At 42.1% G+C, this 13,980-nt stretch overlaps 1 protein-coding gene across 4 annotated transcripts in view; it reads left to right on the top strand.

The window, feature by feature from the left end:
- Gfrl (Glial cell line-derived neurotrophic family receptor-like) overlaps nucleotides 1-13,980 on the top strand; it is a 933,561-nt gene that overhangs the window by 872,624 nt on the left and 46,957 nt on the right. For all 4 annotated transcript variants that reach the window (XM_065235011.1, XM_065235009.1, XM_065235012.1 and 1 more), the window contains one exon: nucleotides 10,300-10,671. In XM_065235011.1, the coding sequence (XP_065091083.1) occupies nucleotides 10,300-10,671 (372 nt within the window). The remainder of the gene's footprint in view (nucleotides 1-10,299; nucleotides 10,672-13,980) is intronic.

The following is a 13,980-nucleotide window of genomic DNA, read 5'->3' as shown; positions in this document are numbered from 1 at the left end:
ATGCTGAGTTGCTATTAGGGTGTTCAATACAGATAAAGCTGGCGAGCTGTATGTTGTTTGGAAAGAGGGCGATGCACTTGGCATAGATGGCCCACTGTGGCGCACGACGCGCAACTGAATCCGATCAGTAGCGGTGCGGCTTCGTCCTCTTTCTTCGTAGAATCGACGGCTGAATCGAGAGCATGCAGATAGCTGCATACGGGCAGGCTTTAATTAGGTACTGGAGAACGCCAAGCGCCGAAAGCACTGGTGCTGCTGCTGATGACGACCGAACACCACCACACACCACACTCAGTGATTGAATAAACACCGTTTGGAAAGACCGGAGTGAAATCAATTTTTAAATCTGTGTTAAGGATAGCGCTTTTCGCAGGCAATCGGTGATAATTTAAATTATGATAGCAACAATTGCACATTCATGCAATTTTCAAAAGTCACCTATTGAAAATTGATAAAGTGTTCACTTTAACAGATTTATAGATGACTTTGCAATCGATTGGCTTGTTTAGAATTAAAATCCATCCGATATGGACAGAGTTATGACTGTTCAAAATTATTCATAATTTTGTTACATGTTCCATTTTGGTTTTTCACAAAGTTCACCCCCATATATAAATCAGAGACGTAGTCCTACGTCAAAATTGCTGGATGTTTTCTCCGTCGAATGAAGTATCTCCCAGTATTGGTTTCAGTGTTCGGAAAAACTCAAAAACTCAAATATCATGCATAAGTTTATGCGCCTATGAGTTTTGCCTTTCAAAATTCAACGTCCCAAAAATCACCGATGAGTTTTCAAGTTCAAAAACTCATTGCTTTATATTTTGGCGTTATTCATTGTTATTACTATTGTTTGTGCATCAGAGGTTGGAAAATTAACACAACATGCATTGGCATGATATCAATTGACGTTTGAGTGGTTTTTATGAGTTAAAAGCTGGATGATTTTTCGGCGCTGTGAGTGCGTGAATATGCATGAGAATCTCATGCGTGAATTTTGTTTGCCGCATTCGCACGCGAGTTTATTCTCGCAGGGAGGCTCAATGAATGAGATTTGACAATGATTTTCCGAACACTGATTGGTTTATTTCTCCATTTATAAACTTTTCGTTACATGCCTCCCATTTTCCCATTTCCTATTTCGTAATGTGATCCCCAATATAGTAAAGAAAGACAGCCATACGTCAAAAGCATAATCAATGGAAATAAACGTAATGTTACTACTACTTCTGGTTCATTGGAGGCATTTGCTCACAAATGTTTCGGTCTTTGTTTAACTACCTACGAGCATAGAGGTAACTCTACAACCAGAAGGTCCCGAAGAAACGTGCTCAACTTTTTGGCTCAGCTCTGGTACTATCTTCGGTCCCAAGCTAATCGATGCACCCCTCGAAACATAGGAAATTCCACGAATCCCTCATGTTGTCTGTCAAACTTTCATAGCGAATCAAAACAAACATAGTGTACACACTTAGAAAAATCCATGTAAATTTAGGTGCTCTGAGACTGACATATACGAGCGTCAATTTTGACATAAAATTGAGCAATAATAGACACAAACTTCAGCTCAATCAAACGTACTTTTCGTCGAGTAACGAACTTTTCAGCCTCGGAGCACTTAATTTTACATAACATGTTTGTTTACATCTCATCCTTTATGTCAAAGATGGATTCCGTCACGTGTAAAATTAGTTATTTTTAAGTGTCTAGTACTAGACAAAAAGAAGACAAAGAAAACAAACCATCCGCTGCTCTCTCTCTTTCGGATAAAAATTATGTTTATTCAACCCAGCGTTATATGAAAAATTTAATAATACTATGTATAAAATAATTAAAAATGGATTTGTAACGTTAATAATCGATTGTGAGTTGATATTTTTCAATTTTTAGACTTAAAAAAAAGTTACGTTATATCGAGATGGAAGTTACGTTATATCGAGTTACGTTATATCGAGTTGCGTTATATCGAGTTACGTTATATCGAATTACGTTACATCGAGGTTGCTTTATATCGAGGTATGACGTACTGTGAAAATTTCAGGGTGAAATAAAAATGTTAAAACCATGCAAACACTTTTTTTCGCACAAAGAAGTTCACTGGTATAGTTGAAAACGTAAACCCGCTGGTGACAAATCGTCGTTTTACCCGTGTAAATTTGAACTGTTTTAGTAGTGTTTTGTGTTATAGAGTGCGAGTTCGTTTGGTGTACCTCTGTGAAGTTATCTCTTGTTGCATTACACTCTGCTACCGTACTTTTGCGTATTGAATAGTGTTTCTACGTCTGATTGCCTCGTTTCGCGCATCGGAAATTTGCTATAGTTTTTCGTTACGTGGTAGTCTTTGTTGCGTGTATAAAGTTTGCGTCGCATTTTTTGTGATCATGGCTTGCAAGAAGTGCCAAAAAACCATTTCGGACTCCGAACGTATTGTTTGTCGCGGTTTTTGTGGTGACACATTTCACGTGATTTGTGCCAAAGTTGATCTCGAACTTCTCGATCAACTTGGATTGTACGAGAAGAATGTCTTCTGGATGTGTGATCACTGTGCGGCGCTTTTTTCAAACGTCCACTTCCGTAATATCGTGAGCCGTGACGTCAATCAGACTTCTGTGGCTCCAAATGCGGTTGATTCGATGAAAGAGGACATCGAGAAATTGAATTCGGCTGTTATTGCTCTTGCAGCCAAAGTGGAATCGAAGATCCCAGTCGGCTCAACTCCACGTTGGCCTAAAAATGACCGCTTTGATTCCGGTCGTGGCACCCCGAAACGTCGCCGTACTTCATCTAGCACTGACGACAAGCCCATACTGTGTGGTAAGAAAGCACCTATCGACTCGGTCAGAACCGTGGACCTGAACGATGATCTGGTGTGGGTGTACTTATCGGCGTTTCATCCCACTACTACGAACGATGAAATTTCATCTCTTGTCTCTAAGTGTTTGTGTCTGGAAACAGATGAGAAACCTCGGGTTGCCAAGTTGGTTCCCAGAGGAAACTACGTTTCCTTCAAAGTCGGCGTCAACCAAAACAAACGGGATGTTGCCCTTTCCTGCGATTCGTGGGCGGAGGGCATTCAATTCCGTGAGTTCGATGATTCCCGGTCAAAGAAGGTGACCAAAATCACCCGTATTGGTCCAGCATAGTGACACCAGTTCCAGGATACTTCCTTTTCAATTACTAACGTGTTGTTGGGCGGATCTGGGACGCAACAACACAGCACTTCGGAAGCCTCTGATCCCTCCGAACCAGTCGAGCTGTTTGTAGATCTAATCATCAGAAGTCGTCCTGGCCCTGGTTTTGGAATCGGTGACGAGGTCTTCCAGCCTGTACTTACAGGCAAGTATCGATACGTTCCAAAACCTTCTTTTTCTGAGCCACCTTCCGCTTCCAGCAGCGAATACTTAACGCAACCATCCGATCCAACCTCGCCTTCTGAAAACGATGTAGTAAGCTCGATGTCTTCTGAACTCTAGATGAACCAATCTGCTTTGCAACCGGGACGCATCGTGGAAAGCTTTATGGAAGCCCCCGGTTCCTCTAACTCAGTCGTGCTAATTCCTGTCAGCGTTCATCATAGTCGTCCTGGCCCTGACTTTAGATGTGGATTGGGGGTCTTCCAACTTGCTAGAACAGGCGAGTACATAACTAATAGCGCAAATACGATGTCTGATGCCGATCAAAATTTCAGCACCTTGAATGCCGCCGAATCAACTCTCGTACCTCGGAGCCCGGAACGCGCCGTAGAAAGCCTCGTGGAAGCCCCTGATCCCTCCGTCTCAGTCCAGCCATTTGCTGCCGCCGCTCACCATAGTCGTTCTGGACCTGTAGTCGGATGTGGAGAGGGGGTCTTCCAACCCAGTCACTATGGCGAGTATCCGCATGGTATTGTTAATGTTCATTCGCTGCCTGATGCTTCCGTGATTTCCAGGGAGAACAGACGTTCGATTGTAAGCCGCAAGCAGGACATCGTGAATTTCTTCCAAAACGCCGGCGGAATGAATTCTGATGTTGACGACTACCGGCTTGCTGTATCGGATCGTTGCTATGATGTGATTGTCCTATGCGAGACGTGGCTCGATTCGCGAACGCTTCCCAGCCAGGTGTTCGGATCCGATTATGAGGTTTTTCGTTGCGATCGGAATCCAAACAACAGCCGAAAATCTACTGGTGGTGGCGTTCATGTGGCTGTCCGTTCCGGATTGGAGGCGAGAGCAATCGAAAATGAATCGTGGAACAGTGTGGAACAGGTTTGGACAGCCATTAAACTGGGCGATAGCACATTATTTTTGTGCGCATTGTACATGCCTCCAGATCGAGTTCGTGATCTTGAACTCATCGAGACTCACTGTCAATCAGTCTTCACAGTAATGGAAAGAGCGACTCCAATTGCTGAGCTATTCATTCTTGGGGACTTTAACCTAGCAAGCGTTTCGTGGAGACCATCCCATAGCGGCTTCCTCTCCAGATCCAGAACGTTCTGTATTTCATGCAGGAGCTATCGGCCTTCTCGATAACTATAGCGTAGCAACGCTTTCTCAAATTAACAGAGAACAACCGTAGTTTGGACCTCTGCTTCGTGAGCACTCAGGACAATGCTCCGTTCATTTCCACAGCACCTTGTCCACTAGTTAAGCTTGTTCCGCACCACCCTCCTCTGATTGTCACTGTTGAGGACAATCTCGTTCGTGATTTCGATAGTCTTCCTGCTGCGGTTTCTAATGACTTTCGAAAGGCCGACCATCGAAGCATTGTAGATGTGTTGTCAAACATGGACTGGGAGAACATTCTCGATCATGACGACGTTGAGGCCGCTGCGCAAACTTTTTCTCATGTCTTGGCATATGTCATTGACAGACACGTCCCGAAAAGAATTCAACGCAAAGACTCCCACCCTCCCTGGCAGACGATTGAGCTGCGTAGGTTGAAGTCGACCAAGAGAGCAGCATTGAGAAGATTTACGAAGTATCGCACGCTTCTTCTGAAACATCACTACGTGAGGCTTAATCACGAGTATCAGCGAGCCAGTCGTCGATGCTTTCTGCGATTTCAACGAGGTATTCAGCGTAACCTTAAACTACACCCGAAATCCTTCTGGAACTACGTGAACGAGCAACGCAGAGAATCTGGCCTCCCATCGTCAATGGAATTGAACAGTGAAGTCGCTTCCACTCCGCAAGATATTTGTCGCCTTTTTTCTGTCAATTTTGCCAGTGTGTTCACTGATGAGAGACTAAGTGACGACCATGTTTCCCTCGCAGCCAGGAACATCCCACTAAATGGTCAAACGCTGAGTGCAATTGATGTCAACGTTGAGATGATTTCTAACGCTGCAACGCAGCTCAAATCGTCCTTCAACCCTGGACCCGATGGAGTTCCGTCCGTGTTTTTGAAGAAACATATTGCTTGCTTGTTAACTCCACTTCACCGTCTATTCCGGATGTCTCTCTCCAGTGGTATATTTCCATCCTTCTAGAAATGTGCACACATGTTTCCTGTCCACAAAAAGGGAAGCAAACGAGCCGTGGATAACTATCGTGGAATTACATCGCTGAGTGCTGTTTCGAAACTATTCGAGCTTGTTATTATGGAACCGTTGCTCTCTCACAGCAAGCAGTATCTGAGTGCTGATCAACACGGGTTTACTGGCGGTCGCTCTAAATACAACCACCAATCTGCTATGCCTCACATCCTACATTACCGATAGTATGACTGAACGGGTACAGACGGACGTTATATATACCGATCTATCCGCGGCATTCGATAAGTTGAATCATGACATTGCGATTGCTAAACTCGACAGGCTTGGGGTGAGCGGTAATCTCTTGAGTTGGTTCCGTTCGTATCTTACTGGTCGCCAACTTATGGTTGCTATAGGAGATTGCAAATCAGCTAGCTTCTTTGCCACATCAGGTATACCGCAGGGAAGCCATCTGGGACCGTTGATTTTTCTACTCTACTTCAACGACGTGAACCTGGTTATCGAAGGACCTCGATTAGCATATGCAGACGACTTCAACTGCCACAATCTTCAACATCAGCTTAATGTCTTTGCCAGTTGGTGTACTTTAAATCGAATGGTAGTGAACCCAGCAAAGTGCTCTGCCATAACGTTCTCACGAAAAAAGCAACCGATTGTATTCAGCTATGACCTGCTTGGAACGACACTCGAACGCGTGAATCAGGTGAAAGACCTGGGTGTGGTGTTGGATTCACAGCTAACATTCAGGCAACACATTTCTTATGTCATCAATAAGTCGTCTAGGACTTTAGGATTCAACTTCAGGATAGCTAAGAATTTCACCGATGTCTACTGCTTAAAATCTCTTTACTGCTCCCTCGTACGATCGACGCTTGAGTATTGTTCTGCGGTTTGGAATCCGAATTACAACAATGGTGCCGAGAGAATCGAATCTGTTCAACGTCGCTTTCTTCGTTTTGCGCTTCGTAGACTGCCTTGGAGAGATCCGCTTCGGCTGCCCAGCTACGAGAGTCGCTGCCAACTGATAAACCTTGAACCTCTCCGGATTAGAAGGGACACCAGCAGAGCTTTGATTATCGCCAACACTCTACAGGGATGATTAGATTGTGAGGCTATCATGAGGCAAATTGACCTAAACGTGCAACCCCGACCACTCCGTAACAACCTCATGCTGAGACTGCCACTGCGTCGCACGAACTACGGGGCATATGGTGCGATTTGCGGACTACAGCGTGTGTTCAACAGAGTCGCATCTGTATTCGACTTTCACCTCACACGTGATGCGCTTTGTCGGAGATTCTCATCTGTTATCGCCGGCCGCAGAGAAAATTAGTGTATTTCCATTTATGTTTTTTTTTACATTCTGACCATGTTGCTTTGTTTTTCTTTCTGTGATTATTTGACATGTAATTTTACTATTATTATTATTATGATTAGTATTATTAACATCATTTGGGCTACAGCCAGCGTTGATGTATGGCAACAATAAAGTAAAGTAAAGTAAACATTTCAGTTTGTATGCCTGTTCGTATAATCAAAGGCACACAAAGCGCGTTAGGCCCTTCTTAAAAGTAAAGCAGGTGCTGTTCACTTGAAACGCTAATAAATGTTCTGGGTTAACTCGGATTCACTTCCGGTCTTCATCGAATATATTCCCAATATTTCAAAGGTCCTTCATTTTGTACACGAAGACAAACTACCCACTGCAGCACCACCTAGAGCCGTGAATGTCCATTAAATAACGGTGATCAACGTATTGTTATGGATACACTTCAACAGTTATTGATTGAGAGGTTACTAAGCCAACCAGTGCATGATAAGAGATGAACTAGCCTTAGGCTAAAAATCTCTCTAATAAAGGAAAAAAAAAAGAAAGCCAACTAGTGCATACAATTGTATATTGTGTTGTACGTTCAATGATACTATATAGCCAGGAAAGTTTGAATATTTCCTCGACCAGACTGGGAATCGATCCAGCTGCCAACTTCCGGTGGGCCATCTGAGGCCACTCGGAGCCGATGATCAGCTAATATATCAAAAATCACAATTTTGCTTCATTTCATATAGTTGCAGAGGATAATCTAGGCATATTGTGATCAAAAATACATAATAATCAAGATTAATGGTGTTCCGGGTAACCGGATGGAATCTTTTCGATCTAAAAGAAAGGTGTTAAATGTTGTGATTGTATTTACATCGACAAAACTAATTACTCTCACCCCAGACTGCGTGGTAAATTTATCGAATATAACGTCAAATCAGCATCGTTCCTTACAATGACGTCAGTATTTGCGTTTTCGATATTTACGAATAAGAAGGTTTTCGCTACCTCTCTCCTGTGCTCATTGCTCCTTTCCGTCACGACAACATTTAATTGAATATTATAAAGGAATGAATTTCTTGGAGTACCAACGTAAACAAGCATATAGTCCATTCTATATGCAAGAGTATTGATGGTCCTGGAGGCGAACCAGCCTAAGGCTGAAAGCCTCCTAAATAAAGCTAAATAATAATAATAATATTGATGGTCCGAGAGTGAAGATAACAATAAAAAACCAACATTTTTGGCCAGAGCGAAAGTGAAGATAGCAAAATAAGCACTTGAAATGGGATTACACGAGTGTGCGAGTTATCAACGTCAGAAAGGTCAATTAAAATAAAAACCATAAGATCGATCTACGAAAGATCGATTATTTGGTACCGGTTTAATCAGTGGATCGATTCTAGAGCCAAATATAAGATCGATCCGTCAAGATCGATCTTTCTCTCAAGATCGCCCAATCCTACCTCATTCTATGGATGCTTATGTGGGCAGCAGCTCTCCGCTTGCGGGGAGCCTTTCGTTGTGTACTGGAGAATACCACCACTAACACGCGCGGTGAAATCTGTGTTAGGGAAATCGCTTTTCGCAGGTAATCGGTGATAATATTAATTATCATAGCAACAGTTGCACATTCGTGCAATTTTCAACAGTGACATTTTGAAAAATGGTCAAGTCTTAATTTTAACAGATCCGTAGAAATATTTTCGATCAATTTTTGATAAAATTATTGAAATTGGTCCAGGGGCAGCTGAGTTATTAACGTTAAAAATCTTTCATAATTTTGTTACATGTTCTATTTTCGGTTTTCACAAAGTGTACCCCCATATAGAAATCACAGATGTCGTCCTGCGTCAAAATGATGTTTGAAGATTGCATAATTTTCTTTACAACATTTCTGTCAAGACGTGACTCTCATAAATATTACAGTCAGAGCTGGCAAATGTCATTTTCAATGAAAGATCTCACGCGATATTTACAGAGATACTTCTGTCACTATCATCGGATGAGAAAACGATGATAGGGATTTTCTTCAAAATCTCATCGAATTTTTTGTCATGACAGAGCGTGAAAGTGGTGTAGTCATCGTAATTACTAGCTCATTTATTGCTAGTAATGTTTCTAGTTCCGAGGAAATCTTGATAATATATCCACTCTACCGATAACATACAGTTGCTTACTTAAATTCATCTAAAACAGTTAGAAATGTTGATGTCAAAACCGCATAAGAATTATTCTCATAAGTGCTTGATCGTTGGAAAATGACAAGAAAGCCAACGATAGGTAGTTTCGTCTCATGATAGTGAAAGGGCCTGTTTTCTCATTGTCACATGACGGCCGTGATATTTACCAGCTCTGATTACAGTGTCGAGCATTCTGAATAAAAACATTCTCATGTTTCCTCTCATACTCAATTATCGAATAAAAGCTGTCATCCATCTTATAATCTAAAGTTGTTTCAGTTATACAACGATTGCTAAGCTAAAACCAAATTTTCAGCATTCTGCTATTTGGCATATTTTCTAAATCGATTTATCGTTCCAAATAAATGAAATATCTCATCAATCTCAATGAAATCCTCCTCCATCACACAATTCTGTCAGTACCTATTCAAATATGTTCCAATAATAATTGCGTGAAGTCATCATGTTTCAAACCAATTCACCACCGCATCGCAATCGACAACTCCCGTCGTCATCCTCATTCCCGCCGCAGGCAAAAAAAAGTATATAATCATCACACAACGCGCTGTATATACTCGAAAACCCATTGTTATTATTTTCAACTACTCCTGTTATTACAGTTATTATCGGTTGTAATTATTTTAATTTACCCCACGAAAACCTATTAGCAAATAATTAAATTCTTCCCCGCAGTAACCATTAATCAGCGCAAGATTTATGAACTTCAAAGAATTACCCTCGGCCCACCGCCTCCCCCCACGGTTCCCCAATTTGTTGCTGAGCTTTTCTATTAAGTTGAGCGAATGTAAAAATCCGAATCCATGCTGGCTTTAAAATTGGTGCAACCTACTTAAAAGCCGACAAGTCCGGGGTAGTTTGGAACAATGCCACAAATTTGTTCATTCTGTTGTGACTTCGGATAGCAATTAAGCACGTCCCTCAAGGCAGCAGCCAGTCCCCCTCCCAATGGAGCAGATAATAATGACCCCCGAAAAATCGGATTGGACCTCGTAATTCGTAATTTATGATGCAGCTTAATGATTTCATTGTTTCAACAAGCCCAGTGGGTGAAACATTAAAAAAAAAAATTACAATGCGTCCGAACTCTTTGTTCATTTGCGTCCAGTCCAATCCATCGAAACCACACGTCAGTCAGTGTAGGATATCTGACTGAATAATAATAAAAAAAGTTGTGACATAAAAAATCCTCACATTGAAACAAATTAAAACCAAAAAATCGCAACCGCACCAAACTCCAGCCGTCTCTTTCCCTCTCTTTCTCTCTTCTCTCTCTCTATCCCACTTTTACATCGTTGCAGTGCGAGCGATGGGCATGGACGATAATTATCATCGCTTGCTAGACCAGAACATGGCACTGATCGAGACCCCGCTGGTGGCGCCTCCCCATGCCTACTTTCCGCAGCACTTCAAGACGGCCCTCTATCCGTACAACATCTCCGGCTACCATCGGCAGCACCAGCACGGACATCACGGTGGCCACTTTGGCATGCCTCACGGCAACGGCAACGGCAATGGGCATGTCCAGTATGGCGGCGAAAATGAGTACCACCTGGCCGGTTCGGTTCCCCCTGCGGTGGGCAACATCCTGATCAGTATGGACGGAGATGATGATGGGGCCGACGCGGCCATCGAAAACGGAGGATACTACGACAACGCGGTGGAAAGACAAAGTAGGTACCACCCCAACCCACCAAAAACAAACAAACAAAAACTCTGTACCTTGTCGCTCGGTTCTGTAACTAAGAAATTGTGCACCCTCTTCCTCTTTCTCAAATTCATTTGTACAATCCGCCTAAAGATCTTTGGTAGAAGCTCTCGATCAAAAGCCAATTTCTTGGAAATTTAAAGATAATCACATACATCCGGACAAGATTCGGGAACTGCTTCCCCGTATCTTCCTTATTTTCCAAATTCCCCTAATAACAACAAACTTACAAACCCGTTTGACCGTGTGAACAATCTCAACCGGCACGTTTCGCTTCCAGGTCCCTCGTGTTTCGTGTAAGTACTTACTTGTGCGTGTGTATGCTCTCAGATTGATCTCTCTTTGTAGGGTCCCACAGTAATATCCTTAACTAAGCCTTCCCATTGTGTTTTGTAGTTTGTAGCAAAGGCCTAAATTCTGATTTTTGTTTTCACTTAAGTTTGATGTACACACACACACACACTCACTCCTCTGTTCAGTTTTCGATGAGTGCGCCTTTGGTTTTAAAGTATGGAAAACTTAACCCACCTGCCCAGCATTCATCCACCCACACCACCGACAAACAATCACACTCACACATACATTCACCCGCCACCAAGTAGGAACGACAGCTTCATCCGTATATTTCTCATATCATATCACAGTATCGAAGCGCATCACCTTTCAACACTGCAGCACATTGATCATAGTTCTCTCATCATTCATCATACATTATATCACACCAGCTGAAATGCGAAGCTTGCAAAGCTGATTTGCGCTAGTTGCTGAAACAATCCGAACAATGTATTAAGGTAATTTGGCAATCAGCGATCAGTGCTATGCGATTCCTCCTTTAGCTTGTGCAGTGATAATATTGGTCTTGGGTTGAAAACAGGTTTGCTTCTACTCACTTGCTATAAAATAAAACATGTTTTTCGGAATTATGAAATCAATAGATGTAATAATGATTAACTTGCAAGACGGGATTATAATGTATGTGTTTGACACATAAAATCTGTCAATATTGCTTTCAGAGCGTCACAATCAGCTATTGTATGATTCGTGAGTGCTCACTCTGAGTGAACGCTCGTGAATCATAAAACCGGTGTCAACCGGAGTCAATTACATTTGGTACAACCTCTTTGTCTAACTTACAAAGTTCTTTTTATCATTATAACATCTAATGATTTTATAATTCCTAGAATCTTTTTTTCTAGTATTTGAGTGGTTAAAACCCTACATGTTGCAAATTGATGAATTGATAAACCAGAACATTTAATGCTTAAATCCGAAAATGTTTTTTTTTTAAATATCCAGGTTTGTTTACAACATTTATTTGGCTGTATTTACCGACGATATTTACTCGATTATCTTATTCATGTCAAAGCTGATCTAACCTACACTGAAAAAAAAACTACAATGGACATCCCTATGGGATTGTACGCAATGGCGACGTATTTAGGACTACGTGGTTTTATATAATAAATGTTATTTGTTAACTGCAGCAGGAGCTTGTGTTTTGTGTAGTAATAGGAATTTGAGCGGGATTCTCTCTGTTTACACTCTTTAGTATGACTGTGATTGCCCTGAAATGAACCTTCTGATATGAATTTTAGTTCGTACATGTTCAGAACTCTTTTGGAAAATATTGGTGGCCCTGAAAAGAGCCGATGGTAGTACAGGCTTCATGCCTTTGGAAGATGATGATGACGTATAGGCAGCTGGATCAGCAAAACGGACCGGACAATCCCATATTCTACGGTTCAATGATTGGGCACTTAAACTGGTGTCTGCGACAGGTTGGAAGGCCGCAGAACATCAGTGTTCACAGAGCTAAAGCTCCTCCACTTTTCAGTTTTTCTCATTAAAATCCTTCTCAGAGATCTGAGGAGAAGGCTTCTCTCAACAAGTTGGCCAATCTTAGCCTTTAGTAGAAAGTCGCTTAACACTTTTTCGGCGAATTTATAATCCTGCTTCACGTCATGGTTCTTTTCTATGCCTTTTTTATGCGTTTATTTTTCCAGGCTCATTTGCCGTAGCTTTGCGGAGCCGATATTCATCGTTGTGTGCTCTTGATCTCGAACTAAGCGACATACTGGAGAAAAAGACAAACATGGGGGTACACCGATAAAGACCTAGCAACTTTATAGAACACAAGATGACACTAACTACTAAATCCTCAGATCTATTTGTTTTAAAAACACATAAATTAAATTGCAATAGTCGAGATCTTGGCTCGCCAAGATGTCTCTAACGGGCCGCATGGGTTGTTTTCCTCGGGCCCTGAGGGATGCGGATAACTCGGATCTAGCAACACAATGGAGGGTGCATGACCAAAGCACGTGGTCGACATCGTGATAGCCACTACCACAAGCGCACAAATGGCTGCCTGCGAGCCCGATTCGGAAGAAATGCGAGTCTAACGAGTAGTGATTAGACATGAGCCTTGACATGACACGTATAAAGTCACGGCTCATGTCCAATCCTTTGAACCATGGCTTGTTCGATACCTGTGGGAGAATAGAATGTAACCATCTTCCCAGATCACTCTCATTCCATTTTTGTTGCCAGTTGGTGAGAACGTGCTGACGGGTAGTTGAAAAAAAATCCGCAAAGGCGATTTGTCGATCAAAAACATTGCCTTCCATAGCGCCCACCTTAGCTAGCGAGTCCGCTTTCTCATTACCCGGAATTGAGCAATGAGATGGGACCCAAACTAAGGTGATAGTATAGGAGCAGTTAGATAAAGTACTCAATTTAGCTCGGATTTCGGCCAGGAAATACGAGGAGTGCTTCATCGGCCTGATTGATCGAATAGCCTCCAACGAGCTAAGGCTATCTGTAAAAATAAAATAGTGATCAGATGGTAGTGAGGCAATTTGCTCTACTGCGTAAAATATGGCTGCTAGTTCCGCAATGTATACGGAACAGGGTTTTTGCAGTTGATATGAGGTGCTATGAAATTCGTTGAATACTCCAAATCCAGTGGAAGCGTTTATAGTTGACCCATCTGTGAAAAAACTCTTATTGTTACTAACATGGTGGTACTTGTTTGCAAAAATTAAGGGAACAACCATCGACCGATGGTGATCTGATATTCCACGGATTTCTTGCAACATGGTAAGATCAAAATTTACAGAGGAACTATAAAAGTCTTGGAGACAAACACGAGAGGAATTGAATGAAGAAGGGCCAATCTCCAGCGTCATGTACTCGTAATAGAGACTCATGAATCTTGTTTGAGGATTTCTGTCGAGCAGCTTCTCAAAGTTTTCTATTACCAATGGGTTCATTA

Source organism: Ochlerotatus camptorhynchus, unplaced genomic scaffold (assembly GCF_037179485.1).
Source record: "Ochlerotatus camptorhynchus isolate MF236.1 unplaced genomic scaffold, CSIRO-AGI_Acam_v1.1 ptg000457l, whole genome shotgun sequence".
Taxonomy (NCBI): domain Eukaryota; kingdom Metazoa; phylum Arthropoda; class Insecta; order Diptera; family Culicidae; genus Ochlerotatus; species Ochlerotatus camptorhynchus.
Note: the sequence above shows the minus strand (reverse complement) of the source record. Positions and strands in the feature narration are given on the sequence as shown.